The sequence below is a fragment of the Selaginella moellendorffii genome, unplaced genomic scaffold (genome assembly GCF_000143415.4).
Source record: "Selaginella moellendorffii unplaced genomic scaffold, v1.0 SELMOscaffold_60, whole genome shotgun sequence".
NCBI classification, from domain to species: domain Eukaryota; kingdom Viridiplantae; phylum Streptophyta; class Lycopodiopsida; order Selaginellales; family Selaginellaceae; genus Selaginella; species Selaginella moellendorffii.
In genome coordinates this window covers 1,097,566-1,123,671 of record NW_003314321.1, presented here as the reverse complement: position 1 = coordinate 1,123,671, position 26,106 = coordinate 1,097,566, and the positions used below count along the sequence as shown (strand labels likewise).

General features: G+C 49.7%; 6 protein-coding genes across 8 annotated transcripts; 3 read left to right on the top strand and 3 right to left on the bottom strand.

Annotated features, from left to right (window-relative positions):
- Window positions 1–3,348: 3,348 nt before the first annotated feature.
- LOC9644864 (phosphatidylinositol/phosphatidylcholine transfer protein SFH1) lies at window positions 3,349–5,156 on the top strand. The gene is made up of 3 exons (XM_002984032.2): window positions 3,349–4,026; window positions 4,125–4,391; window positions 4,487–5,156. Exons 1-3 carry the CDS (start codon window positions 3,709–3,711, stop codon window positions 4,913–4,915), a joined length of 1,014 nt encoding a protein of 337 aa, XP_002984078.2. The 5' UTR covers window positions 3,349–3,708; the 3' UTR covers window positions 4,916–5,156.
- A 161-nt stretch (window positions 5,157–5,317) lies between these two features.
- LOC9644537 (ent-kaurene oxidase 2) lies at window positions 5,318–9,010 on the top strand. Of its 3 annotated transcripts, XM_024689033.1 has the most exons (11): window positions 5,318–5,663; window positions 5,734–5,966; window positions 6,052–6,212; window positions 6,259–6,420; window positions 6,464–6,610; window positions 6,659–6,910; window positions 6,974–7,138; window positions 7,196–7,393; window positions 7,452–8,058; window positions 8,112–8,180; window positions 8,231–9,010. In XM_024689033.1, exons 1-9 carry the CDS (start codon window positions 5,527–5,529, stop codon window positions 7,854–7,856), a joined length of 1,860 nt encoding a protein of 619 aa, XP_024544801.1. In that variant the 5' UTR covers window positions 5,318–5,526; the 3' UTR covers window positions 7,857–8,058; window positions 8,112–8,180; window positions 8,231–9,010. The 3 variants fall into 3 exon arrangements, with proteins under 3 accessions (XP_024544801.1, XP_024544803.1, XP_024544800.1); XM_024689035.1 differs by having other exon boundaries at window positions 7,452–8,180; window positions 8,267–9,010; XM_024689032.1 differs by having other exon boundaries at window positions 7,452–8,180.
- On the bottom strand, window positions 9,002–11,283 carry LOC9644536. Its single transcript, XM_002983909.2, has 4 exons — window positions 10,990–11,283; window positions 10,663–10,929; window positions 9,192–10,574; window positions 9,002–9,133 (listed from the first exon to the last, which is right to left on the bottom strand). Exons 2-3 carry the CDS (start codon window positions 10,876–10,878, stop codon window positions 9,195–9,197), a joined length of 1,596 nt encoding a protein of 531 aa, XP_002983955.1. The 5' UTR covers window positions 10,879–10,929; window positions 10,990–11,283; the 3' UTR covers window positions 9,002–9,133; window positions 9,192–9,194.
- A 425-nt stretch (window positions 11,284–11,708) lies between these two features.
- LOC9644535 (coronatine-insensitive protein 1) lies at window positions 11,709–14,267 on the bottom strand. The gene is made up of 3 exons (XM_002983908.2): window positions 13,412–14,267; window positions 12,838–13,354; window positions 11,709–12,753 (listed from the first exon to the last, which is right to left on the bottom strand). The coding sequence occupies exons 1-3, from the start codon at window positions 13,948–13,950 to the stop codon at window positions 11,959–11,961; spliced, it is 1,851 nt and encodes a 616-aa protein (XP_002983954.1). The 5' UTR covers window positions 13,951–14,267; the 3' UTR covers window positions 11,709–11,958.
- Window positions 14,268–14,304: 37 nt separating this feature from the next.
- On the top strand, window positions 14,305–16,560 carry LOC112351344 (pentatricopeptide repeat-containing protein At5g16860-like). Its single transcript, XM_024689023.1, has one exon. The coding sequence runs from the start codon at window positions 14,305–14,307 to the stop codon at window positions 16,558–16,560; it is 2,256 nt and encodes a 751-aa protein (XP_024544791.1).
- On the bottom strand, window positions 16,556–21,617 carry LOC9644534. Its single transcript, XM_024689027.1, has 26 exons — window positions 21,351–21,617; window positions 21,225–21,284; window positions 21,076–21,168; window positions 20,789–21,017; window positions 20,608–20,711; window positions 20,494–20,559; window positions 20,342–20,442; window positions 20,195–20,289; window positions 20,117–20,137; window positions 19,951–20,046; window positions 19,771–19,891; window positions 19,513–19,713; window positions 19,286–19,464; window positions 18,973–19,238; window positions 18,821–18,922; window positions 18,594–18,770; window positions 18,360–18,548; window positions 18,053–18,294; window positions 17,854–18,000; window positions 17,600–17,801; window positions 17,416–17,541; window positions 17,214–17,360; window positions 17,097–17,162; window positions 16,915–17,046; window positions 16,797–16,856; window positions 16,556–16,748 (listed from the first exon to the last, which is right to left on the bottom strand). The coding sequence occupies exons 1-26, from the start codon at window positions 21,612–21,614 to the stop codon at window positions 16,677–16,679; spliced, it is 3,558 nt and encodes a 1,185-aa protein (XP_024544795.1). The 5' UTR covers window positions 21,615–21,617; the 3' UTR covers window positions 16,556–16,676.
- Window positions 21,618–26,106: the final 4,489 nt, after the last annotated feature.

The following is a 26,106-nucleotide window of genomic DNA, read 5'->3' as shown; positions in this document are numbered from 1 at the left end:
TTGAATTCAAAAATATCATTTAAACTGCTGAATTAAAAAATCACATATCTAACTGATAAAAATTAATTATGTACTAAAAAGTAATTAAATTTTTTTATTAATATTAAAATAATTTTATTTTATTTATTTTATCAAATCAATGTCGGTATCTGACTAAACATGTAAAACATATTATATAAATTTTTTTATGATACCATTATGTTAATTCTTACAAACCTGCAATTTTTTAAAAATAAAATTGAAGTTCAAAGTGAAATTCACAGACCAAAGTAGCATTTAAGAACACGAAGTGCACTCAGTTGACTAGTGTAAACTATTAAAACTACAAATTCTCTAGCCTCATATATAATTATCAACTTTGTTAGAAAGTGGAATTCATAACACACACAAGAGAAATGCATACACACATGTAGAATTTTTTGTATTCTTTTCTCATCAACTATCAACTTAAATTAGCTAGGCATGATTTAAGCTTAGATTCAGGCTTGGATTAGTTGTTAATTTCTATATAATCAATCAACTACCCAAAACTTGGTTCTTGGTCTTAGCCTTACTTGCACACATTTCTGCTTATTGTTATAGCTTTAATCTTGCCACTAACACATGGTATTGGCTGTGAATTTCCAAACTCTCACTTCTGCTGCTACTAGGCATTTGAATCTCTATAAATATTCTTCCCAATTGTTAGATATTTCTGCAAAGAATTGTTATGTAATATTTATAAATCTTAATTAATCTAGGTTGTTGAAATCTTTCAATCTCCCATTAACTTTATACTCTACTTGCTGCTATTTGTTACTCAACACCTTTTCATAATCTGGTGCTTTGATGCAATGCCTTAAGCATTTAATGCATCCAACAAAAGCCTCCAATATTGCCAAAAGGATTGCAATCAAGAGGTTCATCCTCCTCCTCCTCATTGGCCTCTTGGCCAACAAATGCCATCCCTAGGATCAAAGAGCCAATTGCTCCGATACAATAAAAGAACAACATAAGAAAGAAATTTTTTGTGTATATCAAGTGTATATAGATGGGTATATATCCATAAAAACTACTACCATCTAGGCATACTTACATGCCACACCATCTCTTCTGGGACACAGGATATCTCCAGCTGTATGTTCCGGTCCAACTGCCATCAAGCTGCTGTCAAGGCACTTGCCTGGTGCCTGTTTCAGTCGTGCTTGCTGGCCTTGGGTGGTGGAACTGTGGATTGATGCATCACCAGGACGTGTCTCAACAGCATCAATACCTTGTCCCAGGTGATCTTCTCTCTCCACCATCTTTTCTCCTCTCAATCTTTCCTTCACTAAGCTCTCGATTTTTTCATGCAGGTGTGTGCTCTACAGTGGAGCCAGCATCAAAAGGAGATTCTCAGCAGCCATGGCTACAGCCTCAACCAGCTGTGTGTGTGGAAGTATCCGTCGATGATCAGGATTGCCGAGCTCCAGGGCCATACTGCTCGAGTGATCCATTTGGCACAGGTTTATCACCAAACAATTCACAAATTGTTTTCTTCTTCTCCAGCTTTTGCCAGTGGCTTTTCCTGTTTTGCATGTAGAGCCCCGAGGAAACAACGGTTGCATCTGTGGCCGCGGACGAGACGCTGCGCTTCTGGAGGGTGTTTGGATCGGCCGACAAGAAATGTGGCAGCGACATGAAACCCGGTGGCCTCAGTAGCATTCGATGAGTTGCATGCACATCATGTTTGTAGAACCTATTGAGTTCTCCACCATGATCGACTTGCCTCTCTAAGCCACGGCAGCGAAGCGATCTTCTCGGGCTCACTACAAATAGCTGCTTTAGTTTCTCTTTTTGGGCATTTTGAAACTAACAGAAGTTAGCACCCCAAGTAAAGTAGCGCTGGGTTCTTGCCTGTCTGCCTCCGCGTCGCGTGACTTTACGAGAACTTTGACACCGTCCTCGGTCTAGAACTCGATTCCCGTAAAGGCATCTCATGATCATGAGGCCGGAGAGAAGCACAGCCAACATCGTTGGTTGTTCACTTAGCAGTCTGGATTTTCTTCTCTGCCCGGACAAGTTCAGCATTGAACTCGGAGACTATTGGAATTCGCATGATCCTCCATGGTTGCATAGGTCTTCTTTGCTTCTCTGTGCCACTTGGTCCATCTTGCCTTTCCGCATGAGAAAGGCTGCTTTCGCATTCGCAAGAGCTTCATCCACGAGGTCCACGTATCAATGACTGCAACGCCCCACCACCTCAGCCCCAGAGCAAGGAACCTTGTTGTGCTTAGTCCTTTTACATTCCGTAGCATGGCTCCCCACGAGACGGTGGTGTACGTGGTTTGTAGCAGTCTGTCCTTTGCCTTGTTGCAGCTGCTCCTGGACATCGTCAAAGGTAAAACTTTAGTTTTAGCCCGATATGGCATTTACCAGCGGCTTATGAAGCAAATTCAACCCACCGTCGCCTTCATTGCCGAGGAACTCAGGTACCTGAGGATAGTGTTTCCAAGCCTCTCCGTTCTCACGCACTTGGCTCCTCGAGCTGGCGAAGTTCTAGGGAATATTTGTAACGATTCACTAAATGCAGTTTCATGCATGAACGACGTAATGAGGCATCGAGGATTTTTATGTATAAATTTCAAGCTTTGCGTTCCACGCATGAGAATGTGCTCGGGAATTGTAATAAGAACTCTGCTTGTTTCGGCTACCCTGCCCCGAGTCGTGTAAGCATACGAGATGATGTCCCATTCCCCGTTCCTCCAAAGCAACATCTTGTCGAAGACACACTTTGCATCATGCTCCAAGACAATCTCGGGTTGCTAATTTCTCATTTCACAAGATGCCCCCACTTGGGGTGGTATCTCCTGGAACATTTTGTTCTGGGAGATTTTTTTTTCTGACTGGACAATCGTGCATGGTCAGGGAGGCGTTAAAGTTGATGCCATCGTTGAAGTCATTCGCTGATAGCAGCAAATGCCTTGGTGGTCATTCATGTGGCATTTGACACCATGCCTTCTGCGACGAAGTTTTTGGCCCAGACGACAATGTTGGCGGCTTTCGCAGGTCAAAGAAACATGGAGAAAGCACATGAGGTGCTTGGAATAATCCAAGTTTATGCCCAGAACGGAAACATCTTTGGCACACGGGAGAAGTGGAACTACGTTGCAGAGTGATCAGACACACCGAACGAGCTATCCAAGTTGCCCACTTTGACTATCTTCACAGCAGCCAGTGGATATTCCTAGTTAATGGGGCATAATCCACGTGGCGCCAGCGTGGCCATGGATGATGACGGAATCGCTCTATTTGGTGTCCGTCTGGCAAACAGAGGCGATTTTACTCCCTTTTTTACCCATAAATCTTTCGCGTCAGGGTAATTGCTTGCGTGCGACAGGGAAAGAGAGAGAGGAGGGCACCATCGCACAGGGCAAAGAAAGGTGAGAGAAGAAGAGGGGCGGCAGCGGAGGGGCGGGCTTCTTCTCTTCCTTCTCCCTTTCTCTCTGCCCACGCAAGCGCAGGCGCAAGCGATCGATCGCCCCAGATCCGGCATTGCCCTCTCACTGCGCCGCCGCCGATCGAGCGAGGAGATTCGTGCGTGTGGGGACTTCTTTAACTCGAGCGCGCTGCGAATTGGAGCTAAGCTCACAGGTTTGAAGGAGCGAATGGATGTGAATTACACTGGGTGGGCGGTGGGCTGCTACTAGATTGCGCTCCTCCTCCCTTCCTTTCTTTTGCTTCTCGGGGATGGCGTCCATAGCGGCAGATCAGATTTCCAAGCTCTGCCCTTGCTCGTCGCGCGTGGACGACATACTGGATCGCTCGGGTGAGGAGCGGCTTGCTAGAACGGGCGGAGGGCCTCAGGATCTCACGCTCTCGCAGGAGGAGGCGCTTAACAGGTTTAGATCGCTGCTGGTGGAGCACAATCTGGTGCGCAAGCGCGACACTGACTGCGATCTCTTGCGCTTCCTGCGAGCTCGATCTTTCGATGTCGCCAAAGCCAAGGCCATGTACGAGGCAATGCTGGACTGGCGCATGCAAGTCGGGGCCGACACCATTCGAGAGGTAAGTACTCCAAAAACATTTTTTTTTTTCCGGTGTGTTCTTACTCTTTTTTTTTTCGTTGTGTTCTTGGATTCGTTGGATCTGCTTGCTCGGTCCAGACATTCGATTTCCCGGAGAGGAATCTGGTGAAAAATTTGTACCCACATTTCCATCACAAGACTGACAAGCTGGGGCGACCTCTGTACATCGAGAAACTGGGGCAGCTCCAGGTGGACGAGCTGATGAAGATCACCACCATGGACAGGATGATGATGGAGCACATCCAAGAGTGGGAGATTCTCATCGAGTGGAAGTTCCCGGCGTGCTCACGCAAGGCCGGCAAGACGATATCACAGTCGCTGGCCATCCTCGACTTGAAAGGAGTGGTGAGTGTTTCTTTCCATTCTAGAGGATCTAGCCAGGATCTAGGTGGTCTATCGATCGCTTGCTCACTCAGCAAACAACGCTTTTGATCTGGCAGACGATGAAACACATGAGCAAGCAAGTCCGGCATTTCATCCAGAACATCTCCAAAGTGGACCAGGACTACTACCCCGAGTTCCTGGGCAAGATGTTCATCGTCAACGCTCCCATGGCGTTCAAGGCCATCTGGACGGTGATAAAGCCGTGGCTGGACAAGCGCACGCAGAAGAAGATCGAGGTCCATGGCAGCAACTTCGCTCCCAAGCTGCTGGAGCTGGTGGACAAGCAAAACTTGCCCGAGTTCTTGGGTGGCAGCTGCCGATGCCCGCAAGGCTGCGAGTACTCGGACGCCGGGCCTTGGAACGAAGCTCGCTACCACATATCGGCCTTGGCGGAGGAACAAGACGATGGAGCAAGCTTTGGCGATTGCCGCCACCGGAATGTCAAGGACAAGGGACCCATGCAGTGGTCGTGCCTCGACACTTAGTCGCGACTCCAGGGATGAGTTATGGAAATCCGGCTCTCACTCGAGCAAGCGTTACAATCCCATCAAGATTAAACTTGGTTCACTGGAGCTACCTCCGAGCGAGTTCACAGAAGTTGACAGTCGGCAGTGCTACGTATAGCATCGCTGCCTTGGAAGTGATGATACTACAGAGATCTACACACGAAAGAATCCTGGATTTTGTACCAGCCAATTGAAAAAAACAGTGACACATCTTTTTTTCTCTCTAGCCTCGATCGTCTCCAAAATCCCTCTCTATCATCTATAGCTAGCCAGGACAATAAATGCAAGTATCAGGAGATCAACAGGAGAAAGAATGATCCTGCCATCCTGGGCGCGTGCATTGACTCTCTGCGGGTGTAAGATGGACTTTTTTAGTGCTATGGGTCAACGCTATGTCAACGTCCGTGATTTACTCGTTGTCCGAGGCGATTAGTCGTTAACCTCTCTGTTGATGGGGTTTTGTTGTTTGTGCGGAGGGAATACTCTTTTTGTTCTTGTTTATTTGGACGCGAATCAAAAGCACATTATTCCTACAAATGCATAGAATCTAGCTCGTCCTTGGACGCATTGATCGAGAATCGCTTCCACTAATGGACGTTGTGAAGTGCTCGCCTTGTAACCTCTTCGATCATGCAATTATCAAGAGCGGACGAGGAGGAGGAGGATCGAGCAACAACAACAGGGGATGCGCAGCTCTGGGAGTGAGCAGATCACCATCGCCCAAAATGTAAGGAGAAATCATCTATCCATGCCATGGGTGAATAGTATTTTTCTTCTTTGTTTTTTCTGCGAACAAGACGCATGGCTTCTCTAAGAGCGGCCTTGCCCCTGTGGTCCGAGGCAGCGGCAAGGAAGCTCGAAGACATGGCGAAAAGCAGCGGCTTGGATCAAGCTTTCGGGGAATTTGGTGCAGGGTCTTTTCTTCCTCCTGCCGCCACTGCCGCTCTACTGGGACTGGCGCTGCTTTGCATCACCGTCGCCATCTTACACAAGCATTCTTCGAAACGACGCCGCAACAATCTACCGCCAGGTAACCACTCAATGATCTAAGTTGTTCGAGCATGCATCTGTCGATCAGCCAAAACATTACTGTAGAGTTTGCTCGTGTGTGGCAGAGGTGCCAGGGCTGCCGTTTGTTGGAAACCTCCTCCAGATGACGGTGGAGAGGCCACACCGCAAGCTTACAAGCTGGAGTAACGAGTATGGGCCGATCTACACCATCAGGACCGGCCAGAAATCCCAAGTAATTGTCAGCTCGCCGGAGCTCGCAAGAGAGGTGGTAAACAGCATCTTTCATGGCAAAGCTAACTCATTGGTGGCAGGCTGTTGTCGCCAAGTATTCCTCCATCTCCAACAGGGATTTGGGATCAAACCTTACCATTCTTACCAGGAACAGGAAGATCGTGGCAATGAGTGACTATGGCGATCGGTATAGGATGCTCAAGAGAATGGTGGTGAACAACTTGCTCGGACAAACTTCGCAGGTTACTTTGCTTGATTTATTCTCTAAATCACATTTCCTTTCAGAAAGCTCTGCATGTTCAGCGCGAAAATTACTTGCGAATTGCACTCGACGGCCTGTTTGATGAGCTCGGGAGGTTTCCTGGTTCTACAGGTCAGGTGAACGCCAGAGATTGCATTGCCAACTTTCTCTTCCGTTTAGGAATGCACCAGGCAAGTGTAAAACATCTCGAGGAAGAGCTAAAGTTTCGTGATACGTAGGTTTTTGGCCGAGATATCGAGAGTGTTAGAGTTCCAGAGCTTGGAGCAGAGGTGACGAGATGGGAGATTTACCGCGTCCTTGTGCAGGACGTGATGAAAGCGGCCGTCCAGATCGATTGGAGAGATTTTTTCCCGAGCCTCAAGTGGATTCCCAATCGGAAGTTTGAGGATGGGATCTACAAGGTGGAGCGCAAGAGGTCTGCGGTGACCAAAGCATTGATGGAGCAGCACAGGCAACTCTCTCGCAGCCAGGTTTGTTTCTGTTGTTTATGAGACGCTAGTATATTCACGAGATTTGTGTCTTCTACTTTGCAGCAGCGAGACAAGTGCTACTGCGATGTTCTTCTCGACAATGAATCACACTACAGTGAGGACGAGCTGTTGCTGGCTGCGTGGGAGCCGATCATTGAGAGCTCCGACACGACACTGGTGACATCCGAGTGGGCTCTCTACGAGCTGGCCAGCGGTCCAAAACTACAGGTAGCAAGATCGACCATCACAATATACACTGGGAAGCTAACATCAAAACTTTTGCAGGAGAAGCTATACAACGAGATCAAACGCGTGGTGGGAGATGAGCGGATGGTGAGCGAAGACGATCTTCCAAATCTTCCCTTCCTCAACGCTGTCATCAAAGAGACGCTGAGAAAATACAGCCCCGTTCCAATTTTACCCCCGAGATACATACACGAGCAAGTCGAGCTGGGTGGCTACACCATTCCGGCTGGCTACCAGGTGAGTGAAAGCCAAAGGTTTCTTGTTCATAGCTCGATCACAACGTAAAACTTTCCAGCTGATTGTCAACATCTTTGGAATCCACCACGACCCAAAACGCTGGAGCAATCCCGAGACGTGGGATCCATCACGGTTTCTAGGAGTCGAAGGTGGCAGCTTTGACATGGGATTGACGGACATGAGACTCATGCCCTTTGGCGGAGGCAAACGGATTTGCGCCGGGATGGCCCAAGTTTTTTACGTTGTTCCCATGATCATCGCCACTCTCGTCCAGCACTTCGAGTGGACTTTGCCGCAAGGTGATATGGACAAGAGGAATGTTGTGGAAGACACGGTCTATCTCACCACCCAGAAGCTGGAACCTCTCCAGGCCTGTGCCAAGCCTCGCGTGCCTCGCAGGCTTCCTTCCAAAACGCTCAACGCCGTTCCTTCCAACAACAAAGTCCCAGAGCACAAGCATTGATGGTGGCTGCCTTTCCCAAAGGAGGGCGAGAAGTGGAGGATAGAATCTCTTCTTCTTTTTCCTTCCACCGCCTTTAGGTGAGCCACCACACTACATTGCGTAGCTATCTAGCCAAACAAGTGAGTTGCTTTATGGGAAAGTCTTGCATAACAAAGCGCGTCTCCTCGTCCTCGACTTCGTGTTCCTCTTCGTGTTCTTCGTGGTGGTCTCAAACAACACAGAGATTTCTTCTACTCATTGTTTTGATTTGTTTAGTTCAAGTGGAGGCCACGAGCACTCCAGCTCCAGCTCCAGCCACAGCCCTAGCAAGCAACAGTCTCCAAGGTAAGCAAGTCGCAAGATCTATACATACTTCACACTTTTCTACAATGTAGAGCCAAGCTTCTTAGTACTCAAAAGATCTTGGGCAGGCAAGGCTTGCATCGCTCAAGCTCGAGGGCGAGGAGCCGGAGTGCCAGTAAGCTCGTGCCACAATGGAAGCGAGCGGAATGGCATGCTGTGCTACAAGCAGTGCTCCGCAAACCACACCGGAGTCGGGCCGGTGTGCTGGAGATCGTGTCCGAGCGACACCCGCGACATGGGCGGTGTTTGCTGGAGCTCCTACGGTAAAGGATGCTGCTGCACAGTCTTCGGCTGCTGCGGAGGCTGCAAACCAGGATACAAGGACGCCGGATGCTTCTGCCGGAGATCTTTCACGAAACATTCGTATGGACGAGGGGCCGGAACTCCGCTAGTTTGCAAGCCCGACGAGGAAGAGAATGGAGGCCTGTGCTACAAAGCTTGTCCGCAGGGATTCGCGGGCCAGGGCCCCGTTTGCTGGGAGGAAGCGAGCTCCGTGTCGCGGGCATTCCCACACAAGTGCAACGCGGTACTCTACACGGTTGACAGTGCTACCTGTGCCGCCATAGCCGCGGAGCTCGCTAAAACCGGGAGCTTCACCGCCGTTTGTGTCGCGCTGGGACTGGCCGTCGCGTTCGCTGCTCCTGGAGCGTCACTGCTCATGCCGGCCGCTTCTTTCTTCTGTGGCAAATCCTTCGACGCCATCGTGGAGCAAGCGCAGCACATATTGGAGATCACGCAGGCTAAAGCCTGTCCTGCTGCCTAGATTCGTTCCACTCATATAACATGAAAAATACCTCGTGGTAAGAGCGAAAGAGGAGTTTGTTTCTTGACGTAGCTAGGTACGATGGAACACAAGATATGTTTTTCTTTAGTTATATCGATGCCATCGTTGGTTAAGTAGCTATGGAAGTTGACTAGGAAGAGATAGCAGCGTTCTGCAAGAGCAAGCACCAAAGCTTGTCAGGGAAAGGAAAACATGAGAAGCGAACTTGCCTGTCAGCTGGAAGACGCAGGAGTAGCCAGAGTGAGCTGCAGCCGATCGGAGATGGTGGCGTTCCTCCCTGGAGCATTCGAGTCATTAGTAGCCATGGCTTGTAGCCTGGTGATGGAGCTTGTCATCTCCAGGTCCAGCTCGTGTAAGCTCCTCTTCCGCTTGCCAGTCTCCACCACAACACCACACACGCTCGACGAGCAAGGCGAGCATTGCTGTTGCTGCTGCTGCTGCTGGTGATCCTCATCCACATCGCCATTACTGTTGTTGGGGGTGGTAGTGTTAGCAGCAACAGCAGCGGCGGCGGCAGTGTTGGTGGCGTAGAAGTTATTGTCACGCTCATGAAAGCCGCCGCCAGCGTTGAACACCATATGAGCGTGAGAGTGATGGCTGGCCAGAGCCTGCGCCTGCTGTTGCGCTGGAGCTGTCGGAAATCCCGATCCAGACGAAGCGAGCGGCAAAGATGCTGCTGTTGCTCCCGCTGGTTTCATCCACCCGCCACCGCCGCTGTCCACAAAGTGATGGTGGTGCTGCTCCAAGTGGTGCTGGTGCTGGTGCTGGTGCTGGCCATAGCTCCTTCCAGCGGTGGGAGTCGCGGTCCCGGACGAAGAGATAGTTGGGACCATGCTGTTGGAGCCAAAGCCACTGAGAATCCCGGGACTGTGGTGGCCGGTCAAGTTGACGCTCACGTTTGCGTGATGGTTGTTGCTTGGAGCAGCGCTAACAGCGGCAGCGGCGGCGGCGGAGCTCGGATTCACCACCACTCGCATTCCATTGATCCACCTCCCGCTCTTGTTACCGCTATATCTGCTGAGGAGCTCCGTGACGTTGGGCTCCGAGTCACCAACGTCCGAGCATGGAGTCATACAACCGTCGGGAGTTTCGCAGGGACGAACAACGTTGGCTCTCGCGGCTGACGGACTCGGAATGGCCGGTCCGACGATCACCGGGCTCCAGCTCCCGCTCGCGTTTCCATACCCGGTCGTGGAGTCGAGCCAGTGCTCGGCCATGGTGACTCTGTCCCACTCGGCCTGCTGGTGGTTCTTGACACCCGTGGGATGGTGAGCGTGGACGAGAGGCGCTGGAGCTATGGCACCACCTCCACCGTTAAGGCTGAAAGGCTTGCTTCCTTTGGGAGAGCTCAGCGGTGGCGTGACTGGAGCGCTTGAGGCGCCGTGGAAGCAGCTTGTGGGAGTGGTGGTGCCGGACAGACCTTTGAGCCAGGGTATCAAGGAGGCGCCGGACGCGGTAGTGGTGCCTTGCTCGGTGGGAGTGGTGGTGGTGAGAGTGTGACCATTGCTGCCACCACCATGGTACGAAGAAGTCGGGCTTGGACTCGCCGGGGCCGACGCGCAAACTTCCATTCTCTCCACGGGCTTGGCACCCTGCATAGCACCACCACTCTGTGAGTCAGACTTGGCAGAGAAGCCCTCTCTCTCTTTCTCTCGCTTCTAGCAAGCGAAGAACACATACCTTGCGATAGGTGGTTCCATCCTCCTCCACGACCCATCCGGCCTCGGCACACAGCGCCTTGAGAACCTCATTGTTGTCGCAGTGCTTGGGGAGCTTGTAGTTGCCGAACTGGCGGAGACCCGAGAAGATCTTGGAAGCGATGGCTCGCCGCCGCCGCTCGCGCTTCTTGTTGTTCTCCCGCTCCTTCCAAGTGGGAAGCCGCGCGCCCGAAGTCATGGCCGAGTGGTGGGGAGAGTGGAAGCAAAACTCTTAACTATTCTCCCAGATCTGATAGATGGAAGGAAAACGAGCTAAGCGAGAGAAATGCCAAGCATTGCTACACAATACCTGGAGCTGCCGCCACAACTAGCTCGCCCTCATTGCTCGCTCGCAAGAGAAACGATTCCAAAAACCTCTCATTGCCATCACGCCGCGACGGCTGGGCAGCGGCGCTGCCGAGGAATGTAGCCTGGCACCATGAGCTAGAGCTCTTACAGCAGTAGCAGCAGCGCGCACGCTACCAAGCACCGCCTAAAATCCCCCAAGAAACACGCCAAAGCTAGCCGGGTATGGCGGGGGCGCGGAGTGAAGAGAAGAGAGAGACGAAGAACACACTCTCTCTCCTCTCTCTTACCGTACGGTAGGGCTTCCGTGGGGCTAGCGGCGCTAGGGTTCCGTTAAATGGGGCCGTCACGTGCTGCGCGTGCGCCCGTGCGGCCCGCATGCGCACGTGCCGTGGTGGTGCCCATGCATGCATCCGGCCGTGCGCATCATCGATGGCTACATTGTAGATAGTATCGTATTCTTCTTCTTCTACCTTTGCAATCGTATGGCATCACGCTCACAAGAGGGGAATGTGGATATGGATAGATGGAAAGAAGGGATTTATACTCTCATCCATACACTCGAATAATGCACACCCATACGTGACGGGCATGACGGGCGTAGTGGGTGGCGGTTGCCTTGACCGCGAACACAAGGGATATTCCGTGCCCGCGACGCAAGGAAGGCAACGTGGGGGTGGCTGGTTGGCATTTAATAGGGGCGGGTCACATGCACATGTCATGAGCAACCCAACATATATATGTAAATAAAAAGTATGACGTGACATGGCCACTGGCCACTGGACACACGTGTTGCCTGGCCCCACCAATCACACGTGGGGATGGAGCGCTACGACGTAACTCGACTTGGTATGGCCCACTTGACTATGGTATGCCACATGGTAATGGTGGCGAATCTAGTGGCATATGCCTCAACGTCCCAACAAACAAACGAATATGCCTTGGAATAATCATACACACACGGAATAGTCACTTAGCCGACGACGAGCCCACCGCTTGGAGTGAGCCAGTTGTGGCGGAGCATCCCATTTCCCTGCGGCGACACCACCTCCTCGGGGCAATCTAGTCTCGGCCCGGCGAGCGAGCGGTAGATCAAGCACTGGATTGGATCCCGGCGCGTGCACTCGACATTGCGGTACTTCTCCCCGCCCAGCACGTCCAATTTCCCGTAGTCGTCCATCCTGAATCCCTGGATCCACATGAGCTTGAGGTCCTCCATGCATCCCACGCCGCGCAGCAGCCCATCGTCGGTGAAGGGGCAGTCGCGGATCTCCAGCCGCTGGAGGCGCTTGCAGCCCCGCGCGATGGCCAGGAAGCCGGCATCGCTGTCGCCACAGCAGCCGAGGAGCAAGGCCTTGAGGTTTGCGCCGCGGTGGCCGATCCGGACGAGGCCGTGGTCGGACAGCGCGCCGGGGCGGACGTAGATGCACAGGCGCGATAGCCGGTGGCAGCCGCGCATGAGCTCGTCGAAGCCGGCGTCCAGCGGCAGCTCGGTCATGCTGCTCAGATCGTTGGCCTCGGTGAGGATGAGGCGGAAGTCGCGGAGGTCGGGGCAGCCGCTGCCCACCGCGGCCAGCGCCTGGTTGGACATGTCCGCGACGTAGATGGCCAGCTTCTCGAGCTTGGAGCAGCCGCGAGCCAGGGCCATGAGACCCGTGTGTGACACCGAGGTCCCCTCGTCGTTGTGGTCCTCGATCCGGGCCTTGCGAAGATCCTTGCAGCACTCGCCCACAATGGCCAGGCCTTCATCGCCGATGACTGTCCGCACCTGGTTTTCCCGTCAACCATTGCCGCCATAGCCATGCATGCACGTACGTGACATGAGTTATGATCAATCACTGACTCTGTATACCTGAAGGTTTTGGAGCCTGGTACAGCAGCGGAGGAGGGCGTGGTGCTGTTCCGCCTCGATGGAGGTAGTGGTCATGAGATCCAGCTTGAGGAGCTGCGCCGCCACGGAGGTGTAGAGCGGGAGAGGGATATCCCCCGAGATGCTGGTGAGATTTCTGGGTAGCAGCGCTCTCATTGTTTGCTGGCCTGTGCTGCTGGTGCCCTGATCGATCTCTTCCTGATCGTCTTCCTCTTGCGCGGTGAGGAAGATGCCCAGCTCCCGGAGCGATGTGGACGACGCCAGGGCCTTCCTCAGCCCATCGCCCAGCCCGTCCTCGCCCTCCACCAGCTTGAGGGACGTCAGGTTTGGGCACTTCTCGATGATGGTTCTCACGTCCTCCACGTTCACCTTGGAGATGCCAATGGCGAGCTGGAAATCGAGCACCTCGAGCACCCGGTTGTGGAGCGCCAGCTCGTTGAGCCACTGCCCGCCCTCGTCCGAGACGTAGCTGTTCTCCACGTAGAGCACCTTGAGGCACCTAGATAGAGTGAATCCAATTCAAATCAATCAGGAGCTATATCATCTTAGAGCTTACTTGCAGGATCCAGTGATGGCTCGCAGGCCGGTGGTGGAGAAGCCGGAGCAAAAGTCGAGCTTGAGCGTCTCGAGGCTGGCGGCGTAGGCGGTGGCGACGGCGGAGAGGTCCTGGTCGCGGACTTCCATGCGGCGGAGATGGAGCGCAGAGAGCTGCGGGTAGGCGGGCCCAATGTTTTCAAGCCAGGGGTGGACATGACCCCCCCAGTTGTGGGGGAGGAGATCAAACTCGTAGGCCCTCGGCTTGGCCTTGAGCTTGAGGCTCCGGAGGTTGGGGAAGCGGCGAGTGAGCGTAGCGGGCGACACCGAGTAGACGAAGGCCACATAAACGTGCTTGCGCGTCTCCCTGTCCATGGCGTGCCACTGGCGGCACACCTCGGACATCGCCCGCCTCTCCGCGGGGCTGTCCACCATTCCAAAGATGATGCTAAGCACGCTCTCCAGCAGCAACGGATGCTCGCACACTTGATCGATGATGCTCGCATCGCCATCCCTGCTGTTCCTCTGCCTGGTCCTGCTGCAGCAGCTACGTTCGCCCATTCTCGGATCTGGAGCGCGCTTAGATCTAAGCTCTACATCGCCCTAGCTACAGTGCTGGACGAGACAGCGCCCAATCTCCCAGATTCAGTCTAGCTGTAGAGAAGAAGATCTCTCTACCTTGAATGGATCCATGGATCCAGCCTTCGAAGCTTCTCGATCTGCTGCTTCTCCGTTAGCGCGCGGAATCAGCCCAGCCCGACACTATCCCGCGGTTGACTCTGATATTCGATCTTGGATGTGCCCACGTGGCACCTCCTATAACGACTGTGCATCACCATAGCCACCAGCCACGGTCGATGTCTTCCCACCACACAAATTTAGGGTTCTTGACTAGGAGCGTTGACTAGCTCATACATGTGGAAGTGTTCTTCGTCTCTTTCTCCTTCCTGGCGGCGCTCTTGGATATCAACGTCATCTTGGGTCCCTCCGGATCTCCTCCTCGCTCCTCTCTCTTGCCTGGATCGATCGCCCAGTTCGTCGCTGTGGCTCGCGGCGGCCAAGGGATGCGGGATTGCCAAGGAGGTCGAGATTGGGAGGAATCTCGAGCTCCACAGGGGCGCCCAGCGATGGGGCCTCGATGCGATGGTGGCGAGCAACGCGCTCATCAGCATGTACGCGAAATGTGGGAGCGTGACGGATGCGCGCGTGGTTTTCGATGGCATGCGCCGGCGGGATGTGGTGTCGTGGACGGCTCTCATTCTTGGCTATGTCGAGTCCGGGCAGGAAGAGGTGGCGCTCGCCTTGTTCTCGCGATCGCGATCGAGAGGGGAAGGAGGCTCTGGCTCGTCGTATCCTTGTGTTCCAGATGCTCGCCTCTTTGTCGCGGCTTTGAAAGCTTGCACGAGTCTGATCACGAGAGAGGAAGAAGATGGTGCTGGAATTAATGACTGTGATCGCTACAGGATCCTGGAAACTGGCAATGCAATTCACCACGACGCAGTTGCCAGCGGCCACGCCTCCAATCTCTTCGTCCAAAACTCGCTGCTGGCAGTGTACGCCAAGTGTGGGAGCTTGGCGAGCGCGACCAGGATCTTCGAGGCCATGGCGGGTCATCGAGACGTGGTGTCGTGGAACTCGCTCATGCTCGGCTACGTAGACAGCGGCGAGCCACGCCTGGCATTGGACTTGTTTGCTCGAATGACGCAACGCTCCGTCGCCATCTCGCCGGACGCCAGGACTTTCCTCATCGCGATCAAGGCTTGCGCTGGGCTCGCAGCCGCCGAGGAGGGCGAGCTCCTTGCCGATGGAAAGCTAGCCAAGATGAAAGCGCTGGAATCGAGCATGGCGATTCACTCGCAGGCTCGCGCGTGCTCCCGCACGGACATGTTCCTTGCCAACGCTCTGGTGACCAGCTATGCCAAGTGTGGGAGCCTGCTGGACGCTCGCGCGGCGTTTGACAAGGCTGTGTGTCACGACGTTGTCTCCTGGAATGCTTTGATCCTTGGCTGTGCCGAGAACGAGGAACCCGAGATGGCACTCGAGCTCCAGTCGCGAATGGAGGTTCCTTGCAAGCCCAATGCGCCAACCTTCGTGGCAGCGCTCAAGGCTTGCTCGATCATGGCCGAGCTTCGCGACGCGAAGAAGCAGCAGCAAAGAACTAGAGCTGCTACACTCGAGCGAGGACGTGTTCTTCATTCCCAGATAGTTTCCTGTCGCTGCGAGGCAGACGTCTTCGTGGTCAGCGCGCTCGTTGACATGTACGGCAAGTGTGGAAGCATGGGCGATGCTCGGCGAGTGTTTGAGGAGACTTCCAGCCGCTCCAGGAACGTAGTGACTTGGAACTCGATCATACTGGGCTATGCCGACAATGGAGACGCGAGCTCGGCGCTGGAGCTGCTCGCCCGTATGGGTCTCGAAGGAGAGTGTCCGGCCCCGAATGCTTTGACGTTTGCTGCTGCTCTCAAGGCTAGTTGCGATGGTGCCGCCGGCTTGGAGACTGTCAAGGCGATCCACGCTCACGTAAGCCGGAGTGGAATGGAGGACGAGATCGTACAAACTTCGCTCGTCGATAGCTATGGCAAATGCGGTAGCATTGGCGACTGCGAGCTTGTCTTTGGTGGCCTGGTTCCATCCAGAAACTCCGTGACTTGGAACGCGCTCTTGGCAGGGCACAGTCGAGTGGGAGCTTTCCGCCGGACCGTGGAACTCTTCCATCAGATGCTGGAGGAGACAGTCCCGGTGAGCAGCGTCACCTTTGTGTGCCTTCTCACTGCTTGCAGTCACGCTGGCCTGGTCGACACTGGCCGCCGGTACTTCGAGCTCATGGTGTCCACCTTTGGAGTGAGTCCAAGCTTGGAGCACTACCACTGCCTGGTTGATATGCTTGGTCGCGCTAACAGGATCAAGGAGGCCGTGGATGTGGTCGCTGCGATGCCTTTCAAACCCACTGTTGTCACTTGGACGACTGTTCTAAGCGCCTGTTGGAAGTGGAGAGACGTAGAACAAGGAAGGATGGCTTTTGAGAAGTTGGTGAGGCTGGACGGGAGGGACGATGCAGCTTGTTTGTTGATGGCAAAGCTCTATGGAAGCAAAGGAATGTGGGAGGAGCAACTCAAGATACAAGCCTTTAGCTGCAGAGAGATAGATAGCACTGCTCAGTATCATGGGTGATAACGCAATTCCGGATAAGTGTTTGTGAAAACTGACAAGACGAAATGACCCTGGACGGGATAGCAAAATTCCCGATAGAAACTACAAGCAAATGGGGAAAACTGTCATACACCTCATCACGATCCAATGTAGAGTACTGGGACCAGTCCACTGATTTTGCCATCTCGCCCAGGCTTCTTCTTTCGTACCTGTATATGCGCGTTAGCTGTGGGCTGATGAGGTTTGAACAAACTTACGTGATACCAGCCGTCCACTTCATATTCGATTTCCAGGTCCTCGCCAGAGACTATACTTAACTGCACGGCAGTAGACTTGATTAGCACTTTCGTTCAATGGTGTACCTTGCTGACATACCTCCTCGTCACCACCCGCGGTGAAGTCGTATAAGGCTCTGCCGGACTGAGTCCCGTCTTGAAGGGATGCGTGGCTGGGATTCTCCGACGAAAAACTGTCCTGCCTTCCAAATCTAGATTGCCAAGATTCCTCCTGTAGATTTCGCGGCAACGTCAGTAAGTACAGATTAAGAGTTCACAAACCTCGCTTCTTGAAGGTTCGTCTTCGTTGAGTGAAGATAGTGTAGAAGGTTCAGGCCTTGGCTCCTCCTGCGTCCGAACCCAAATTTTCAAGGTGAAACTCAAAATACAAAGTCATACCCATCTTTGTTGTTGGCCGAACCCAGGTGCTGTGGGATTGTTGAACAGAGAGGGATATCTGGTACTGCCATAGCGTGACGACGCAGATGTTTCGAAAGATGCTGTTGACTCTGGGGAGGAAGACCCAGAGGAACGATCATCTACAGTCTGGGGGCACGTATTTAGTTAGTGACTGCCACACATAAAACTGCAAATGGCAAACCTCATCGTCCGATGCCTCCAGCAGCGTTTTCGCCCACATGTCGTCGTAGCTGATGGACTGTCGAGCAGTCGGATTCTCCTCCACTTCGGGAGCATCTGTACCCTTTCCACCAAGAAAGTCGTTTACCTGAAAACATAGACGCGGTCAGAACCATACAAGACGAAAACTGGACTTCTTCGTTAACCAGATCTGCCGCCCGAGGACTCGAAGTCCATAAAGTATCCGAAACATTTGGTTTGTCTTCTTCTATTTGAACTGGAGGATACTCGGGTTGCGCTCCAGCGTAGGGAAGCAAGTCCGCAATGCCTGTCGCTACAGCTGGATCATTATACCCAGTAGCAACATCGATGTGATGCCTTTTGCAATAAATATCTATCAAATTCGCGCTGCTTGCCACGAAAGCGTTAGTCCCCAGAGATACAGATAACTGAAACATACCTTGTGGGGCCAAGAGGCAAGTATTTTGATCGAGGAACAAAACAAAAAAGAGATACTAGATCTAGTAACCTCTCGTGAGTTTCATAAAGTACCCGTAGCTCATCATCGCTCCATTCTTGCTTTGCATTGTCATGTTGTCGCATATCCCTGAAAGAGCACCTATGAGTTGCGTAAACACCAAACGAAAGTAGATACATACTTGATAAGCTGATCCTGAGCCTTGTACATTTCATCTAGCACCCGAAGCATTGGAGCGAGTATTGAGCTGAGACCTGTGCCACTAGCGCCTTGGTCTTCACCGTTGCTCACGTGCAAGTCGGAAAATTTGTCCAATGCATGTCCTTTAGCAAGTGCATCCAGAAACTCGTAGATTTGTAGCCTGTAAGGCTCACCCGACCTTATAGCGATCGTGATCAATGCTTGCGCGGCAACGATTCTCACCTGGTCAAGAACGATGTCGATCAAACATTAGCAATAAGGAAGGAAAAGAAACTAAGAACGTGTACCTCCCAGCTGCCACTTGAGGCACATCTTTGGAGGCGGGTCAAAGCCCCGGCAAGGGTAGGATTTCTGGAGCTTGCAGCAGCCACCATTTTGTCTCCATCCAGCATCATCAACGCTGTTCCTGGAGGTGTTTTAGATTCCCATGCGTACTCTGCTGCAGCGTAGTTGGCATTCTCACCCAGAAACCACACCTGAGTGACGCAGTGTCAACTAGAGTCAAAAAGTATTTTCCATACCGCAGCCTGAACAAGTCGCAGAAGTGCTGTTGCAGCCTTTGGATCAAATGCAGATATTCTGTCCAGCAAGGAAGAGGACTTCATCACCACTGGTGCGGGCGGTGGAAGGTCCAGTACAATGGTGACAGCCTCCAAAGCGGTGTGCTTTCCAGTTGGGCCACAACCAACCAGACATGTCTACAAAAGTAACGAAGGAATATAGCCAATGCACAAAAGTCAGTGCTAACCTTCCAAAGAAGCTGCAAGACGTCCGCATCAATTTTACCAGGTACTTTGGTTGCGAACAGCCGCGAAATGTCCAGTAAGATGACTGCCATGTCAGGTGTGGCCTGGAAACAACCGGTCAGAAAAATTCAAAATCCGAAAGTCTTTGGATCACCTTGAAACGAGCATGCAATGTGAGTAGTATATCACTCAAAAGCGATGCAGGCCATGACGGATCAGAGAGCTCGCCCGCTATTATAGACTTTAATTCCTCGACGGATTCGTCAGGTCTTTGCATCCAGATCATGGCTTTGATGGCAGCTGCACGCACATAGACGCATTCACATGCGACAGTGGTGCGTACAGCCTCCATCAACGAGGACAACATGCTGGATATAGTTTCTCTTGCAGAAGAAAGAGATGAAACTTTCGACCGACCACCTGCAAGGGTCTTGAGTTGTCATCCATACTCATACTCAGGTGATTACCTTCAGCATCTCCCACATCTTCAGTTAAACCATTCTCAATGAAGCTCTCGGGGTAACTGTCTTCGTTTACGGATACACCGTGCGTAAAGGCTGCCGCTCGACTTCTTCCTATTTCCATGATAATCCTGGCAGCAGCATGAAGTACGGGTCTTGAATGGCTCCGAAGGGCAGATTCCAGCCTGCATCAAACGTCATCTGGTTTCACTTGCAGACAACAAAAACGTTACCTTCTCATAACCAGCTTGATGAGTGCTTGAGGTCTTCGAGGTCTTGGCATGGTTCGATCTCTAGGTAGCTTTGCAGGTTGTCCATCCTGAGAACCTCCATCCTTAATAGGAGAATTGTCTTTCAGTGGATTGAAAGAAGAATCCGGAAATCTCAAAATTGCAGATGCCAAAACTGTCCATCCATTTGCACGTTCTGCAGAACTGTAGCAAGAATCAATAGAATGTCTAGCTAACATCAAAAGAGACTTCAAGTCTTGCCTTTCAGTGTTACTAAATTTCCCCAAAATGCAGCTGATTGCTTCAAAGCAAACTCTTTCACTAGGATCCAGAAGAAGCTGGTATAATATAGTAGTGAACTGCGATCTGAGATCCGGTACTTCTGTAGAAAAGAACACAATGGGAGTTCGGAAAACAAAGATAATAAAAGGAAACTCAAACCATCTAATACGCGAGCTCTCGAAAGTACGTAGCAAAGTCGAGCGAGGTATACACGGGCCATAACATCATGAATTTGCAAAACCTCCTGTAATGATCCTATAAAGAAAAAAACAAGAAAAAAACGACTGGTTGAGAAAAATTTCAACTTCACTCCATATAGACTCACCTCCTGCAAGTGATAGCTTCGCTACAAGAGAGAAAATTAAAATTGTTAACTTCTAACATCATGAACCCGGGATCTTACCGACAGCCATTGCGACTCCGTAAGGATCCCTCGGCGCCATTTCTGAGACCATTGCCAAGGCATGTCTCACTCCCACGGGATCGGCACACGCTATCCTGCAACAAATCATGGCTTAAGCGTTGCCTTTGAGAACGTCTGAATGTTTACCCTTGTACGGCACGGTGCAAGAAAGCGGGATTCCCTTGGTCTATTGGAAGCTTTTGCAAAGCACTCAGCGCGGCATATTGTAAGTTGCTTCGTAAAGCAGACTAAGACAGGCATCGTTGTATAAACTGGACACTAACAGTGAAGCTACTCACCTCTCTATCCAACGTTTGTCGACCAAACATTCCCCTTTTCTTTCGTATTTTGCCTGCATCTGCAACCTGAAAACAAAAGCGTTCGATTAAAATTGCACGATGCTCGCTCATTACCTTGTCCAAAATGCCAAAAACAATCTCGTACAACTTTGTCACGACATCCTCATTAGTTGAAGCGCAAGTCAAGGCCTTCAATGCAGCAATTCGCCGGGGGTGAACTGTGCTGTGGCACATTAGAGCATTGAAGGAGTAGAAGCAACAAAGAAAAAAGAGAGCAAGAGTTAGCAACACGTACCGGCAGGATCAGGAGTGGACGCCTCGGCAGCCAGAAGTTCAATAATACGAGGAACTACATCGGCTCTTGTCACACCTCCCGCAACACTCATGTCTGCCAGAGCATCCCAATTGGGAGTTGGAATGCCGCCTCCAGGAACGACACCGTGCGAATCAGCTTCCCCAAGTATTCGTGAGAGGAAGTAGTAGACATATCTCAAAACTTGCCGATCATCAGCTTGTTGGTGGAGCTACAACCAAGCAAGACACAAGTTGGAATTTCTAGACGTTTTAAATTTCTAGACATACCATGATCAGAGATGGCGCTAGTGACGGATCCACTGAGCTATACACAGCGAGCTTGGGAAAGACGTGATTGACGAGCTGCCTTTGAGGTGCTTTCTATTTGGCCAAGGAGAGAGTAAGTCGCTAGAGAAGAGAAAAAAATCGAGCGATACCTGATCCGACGTCGCTGCAAGCTCGTGCAGAGACCTGGCGAGCTGGGAATATGACAATGGCTGCAAAACAACACGGAGGAAATCCCTCAAAAATCTCAAATCTCGCAGCAATGCGGCAGATCTTACCTTCTTCTGCTTGGGAGCGATTGTCTTGACTGGAGACGGCAAAATCTTGCTAGGCGATAGCAAGCCATCGCCGGGCAGCTGCAATAGATTGGGCAGGCTCGACTTTTTGAAAGATCTGCGCCCGGCAGTGAAGCCTCCACCCGATCCCGACGACGCCGAGGAGGGAGCAGGGGATGGCGCGACTGGATCCGCCGAGATGAGATCCATGAGCGACGACGATCCTCCCCCGGCGCCAGCATTCTGCTGAGATCCCGCCATGGCCATAAACCCTAGAAGAGGAAGGTTATCCAGGCATATACCTTTCCCAAAAGGTAAAAAGTAGCAATTAACTTGATTTTCACGGCGGAAAAAAATGGGGGTATAAACAATAATATTGGGGAGGCTTGTGGCTGTCCGATTGCAAGCTAGGGGTGGGTTGGTAGATATGGTTTATGAATTTTTTTTTGCTGATGTTAGTCAGTGAGTGTGTGTTGTCAGAAATAGGGTGCCACCTTTTCTTAGTTAGAAAAAGTTCTAGTGAATAGGGTTTTTTTAATCTTAATGAAGGGAAACTTGTGATTGGGAATCATGTGTGCATCTGATTGAGGGGTTTATTGAGTCCTTGTGAGGAACTCTAGTATTTTTGCTAATTTCATGGTTTTACATTCTTAGAAGAGCTTGCTATGCAATTGACCATGTGGCAAAATATCTATATTAGTGACATGGGCCAATCAAAGTGAGTTCAAAGAAAATGGTTTCTAAATCTTTAATATATGTGCCTCTAGTGCTAAAACTACATAAGTTGTCCATGTAAATCTGCAGAGAGTAGAGTGTCAAGTCATGAAAGGCAAAATTCATGATCTGCTGGAATGTTGTTGATGCATTCACAAGGCCGAAAGGAAGGACCCTGTATACGTAGATGCCCAAAGTGTGTGGAAGGACATCTTCACTCTATCTGGCTCAAAGATTTGCACCTGATTGTAGCCACTAAAACTGTCTATAAAGGAGTAGATTTCATGACCATCTATGGCATTGAGAATGTTGTCAATGAATGGCATCAGGAAGTAGTCATGCAACATAGCTTTGTTGAAGTCTCTGAAATCCACATAGACTTGGATGTTGCCATTGGCCTTCCTCATTGGAACAATTGAGCTAATCCACTCTGCAGTCTCGACTAAAAAGATGAACTTGACATTGATAAATTTCATGATTTTGGCTTTGACAACCAAAACTAGCATGGGACTGAGACATCATAGAGCTTGCTGCATTGGTCAAGCATCCTCATGGAAGAGAATATGATGCATAGCCACCTTTGGAAAGACTCCTCACAGATTTGTATAGTGCTATGCAAAGACATCGTTGTAGTCAAAGAAAAGGTGGCACAACTGCTCATATTCCGCTTGAGTGACTTCATCCCCAATGAAGATGAGTTGTGGTGAGGATCCAGGAGTGGCCAGGTTGAGCTCAATGAGGTTAGTGTCAACCACAAAAGCAACCATGCTGACCTCCACCAAGTTGATGAGAGCCTCAGATCAAATGGTGAAAGCTTGCTCTCATCAAGTATCTTTTGTATGAGGAAGGCCACAAGACCCTACTTAGCCAAGGCATCAGCAACCACATTTTTCTCTTTGGAGATGTACTGAAGTGTCCAAGAACTGAGCTATGCTAGTAGGTGTTGAAGCTCCTTATGTAATGGAAGAAGTTGTGAAATTTTGAGCTAGAATTCACCATGTATGTGTTGGCATGCAAAGTTGGAGTCTGTCTTGATTGCCAAGTGTTGTAAACCACAACCAAGAGCCTCTTGGACACCAACTATAAGAGTTTTATACCTTACTTCATTAGAAGACTCTACAACAATCAAAGTAGATCCAACATGTATCATTTCCTCAGTTGGTGAGAGAATTGCAAAGCCAATGCCACTACAACTCATGCTACCATTGTATGCTCCATTAGTGAAGAGAAAGTGAGGCTGAACCTCTGTCACTAACTGTTAACCACATTCATCCAATCGAAAGTATTCAGAGCAAAGCAACACAATCTGCTTCAATGTTCTTGGAGAGTCTTTGTGAAGGAAAGTTGCTAGAAATGATGATAGTCAAGCTTCAACCCAGCTTGGAATTGATGGTCTAAAGTGCATAGCCAAGGTAGCATGCACATTTACATCTGGAGCTTCATTGAGACATTGATGCAACCACCCAAACATCAATAGTGGCATCACATATATGGACTCAAAATCTGTTGTGGTCTGGAGCCAATCACGGAGCACCTGATCCTCATCCTAAGATCTTTCATCCAAGTGAAGTACCATGAAAGAGGTGATATCAATGATGAACTTCCACTAGTGTGGTTGGAGATTCACGAAGATGACGGCATCTAGCAGCATTGTACAACTTCCCCACATGTTTTACTTTAGAAATCTCCAACACTTTAGTGTCCCAATATGTGTGATTATGGACTTTCTCCAGCCAGATTTGTCCAAGGAGTGCCATAAAGGTTTGAGCTGTAGCATTACATCCTCTTGAAAACTTGACGACCAGGAAATCTAGAAAGGTCTAAACTCCCACCATAGTGACCTTAGACTTTGCATAGAAGACCTGATGGCCACACTTGATGCTGGGCAAAAGTCTTGAGGATCACCAATGTCTTCATGACTACAAGTAAGTTGAGCTCTTAATATATATGTGCTGGAATGATGTTGGTTCCAAAGCAAGAGTCAATGACCACATGTTGGATCACATGGAGTCCAACTTTGGCCGTGCAAAAGAATGCTTCAATATTGATCTCTGACAATATGCATATCAACATGCTGGAGCTCTTGTCGAACGTGCTGGAAAAGAGGCAGTTTGTTGGTAACACCAACAAACTAATCCAACACTTCTGGAGCAAGTTTAAGAAGTTGGAGAAGATCAAGGTTCAATTGCATCAACTTCAAGTCCTCAATTAGTGAGTATGGCTAGTGGTGCTGCAAAGCATGAAACAACCTTGTTCATGGAATATGTGGATCTTTAGCACCAAGAGTCATTAAGAGAGACTGCTACTCAGGCTCTAGAGTCATCTCCAAAGGAATAGCAATATGAGGAATTTACTCGTAAGCCACCTTTATTTATGTTGGGACTAATTGATTGAGCATTTCCTTCTCGTGAGCTTTTCTATGCATCATAGCATAGGAAGCAATCCACCTCTACAAACTCCACAACATCTTGAAACTTGCCGGAAATTGTTCCTTGACAACTGATGATCATGGTAACTTCAAATGGATAAAGCTGACCAGACCACATGATCCTAGCCTTATCCCTGCTGTCTAGCCAGCCTTCTCCAACATCCAGAAGCTAGGGTTCTCATAAGAGAGCTCTCCAAACCATGGCAATTGTCCCTCAACAAAGTCATCACCTTCATTGTTGTAGCTAATATGTTCATCCAAGTTCCTGGAAGTGCACTTTTAAATGCTTTTAAACACTTTTAAACCTTGTTAATTGCTCCATAAGAGAGGCCTAGCCTCAAAGACACATTGCAACCTTGGCAATACCCAATGAGTCACTACATTAAAATGGGTAGAAATTAGGGGGTGCACTGAAAGAGGAATTTTATTATCTTTGGTATATATAGGTAGATATATTTGAGCTCGAGTTGGTTTTGAGCTCATGAGCTCATGAGCTGAGCTCACGACTTCTCAAACATAGAAAAAACATTGGTTTATCCTAAATAAATATTTTTTACATCTTTTAAATTTTGATTTAATCAATATTTCCAAGTAATTTTAACCAATAAAATACAAATATAAATATGTATCTAAACACCAAAAGCAATCTAAAAATAAAACTCAACAATTGGAAAGCTTACTTGGTGGATGTGAGATCTTAGGATCTTAGTATAGTTCATGCATAGAAATATAATAAATATGCTCGTAAGCTAAATAAACTTTTCCCCTATTGTCCCTTTATATGATGGATTTTTGCAAATTTGGATAGTGTATTTAGCACCCTTTGATGACTCAGTCACAATAACAAACTCCTTAGCCACAACACTAATGTAGTTTGTCCTTATGAATATGTAGTTCAACTCCTTTGCTAGCTTGATCTTCTCTTTTGCACCCTTCGAAATAGAAAATTTATATTATACAACCCTTCTATTTCTTATTAGTCATATATGTTGGTCTAATATTGATATTGGTAGCATAGTAGCACCAACATTAATATTTGAAGAACTCTTCAACTTGAAACTCACTCTCTTCAGACCTTTAATCTCTTCTTTTGAAAGATTATAACATCACTTAACTAATCACTCCTTTGGCACAGAATTTGGCTTCAAGATAATTGAGCTGTGGATCCGGCTTGTATGAGTCACATTAATCCCACAATAGAAAATCTAGCTTGACTAACAACTTTTTAGCCTTCGATCTTGACAACCCCTAAAACATGGCATTGCTGAAGAACTCAAGTTTGAGCACATAAATGTGAGAAATTGACCTTGACTCTAAATCATTTTGGAGTAGCATACATTGTTATTAGCATTGACTTTTCAAATTGCTTAGTTGATATGAGAAACTAGTTTATGAGCAATAACCTTCTCAACTTTTGGCGTTAAATCTACTAGTGTAATAATTAGCACCTCCACTCCATGTTCCTCAAGACCTCTCTAGTGTTATAAAATAGAATGGTAGTCTAAACTCTAGATAGTGAAAGTTGGAAGAAGTGATGTCAAGCTTATTAAATATCTATCAATGCTTCATATAAGCTATCATAATGTCCTCAGGTGGTTCATAATTTAATTTTATTGA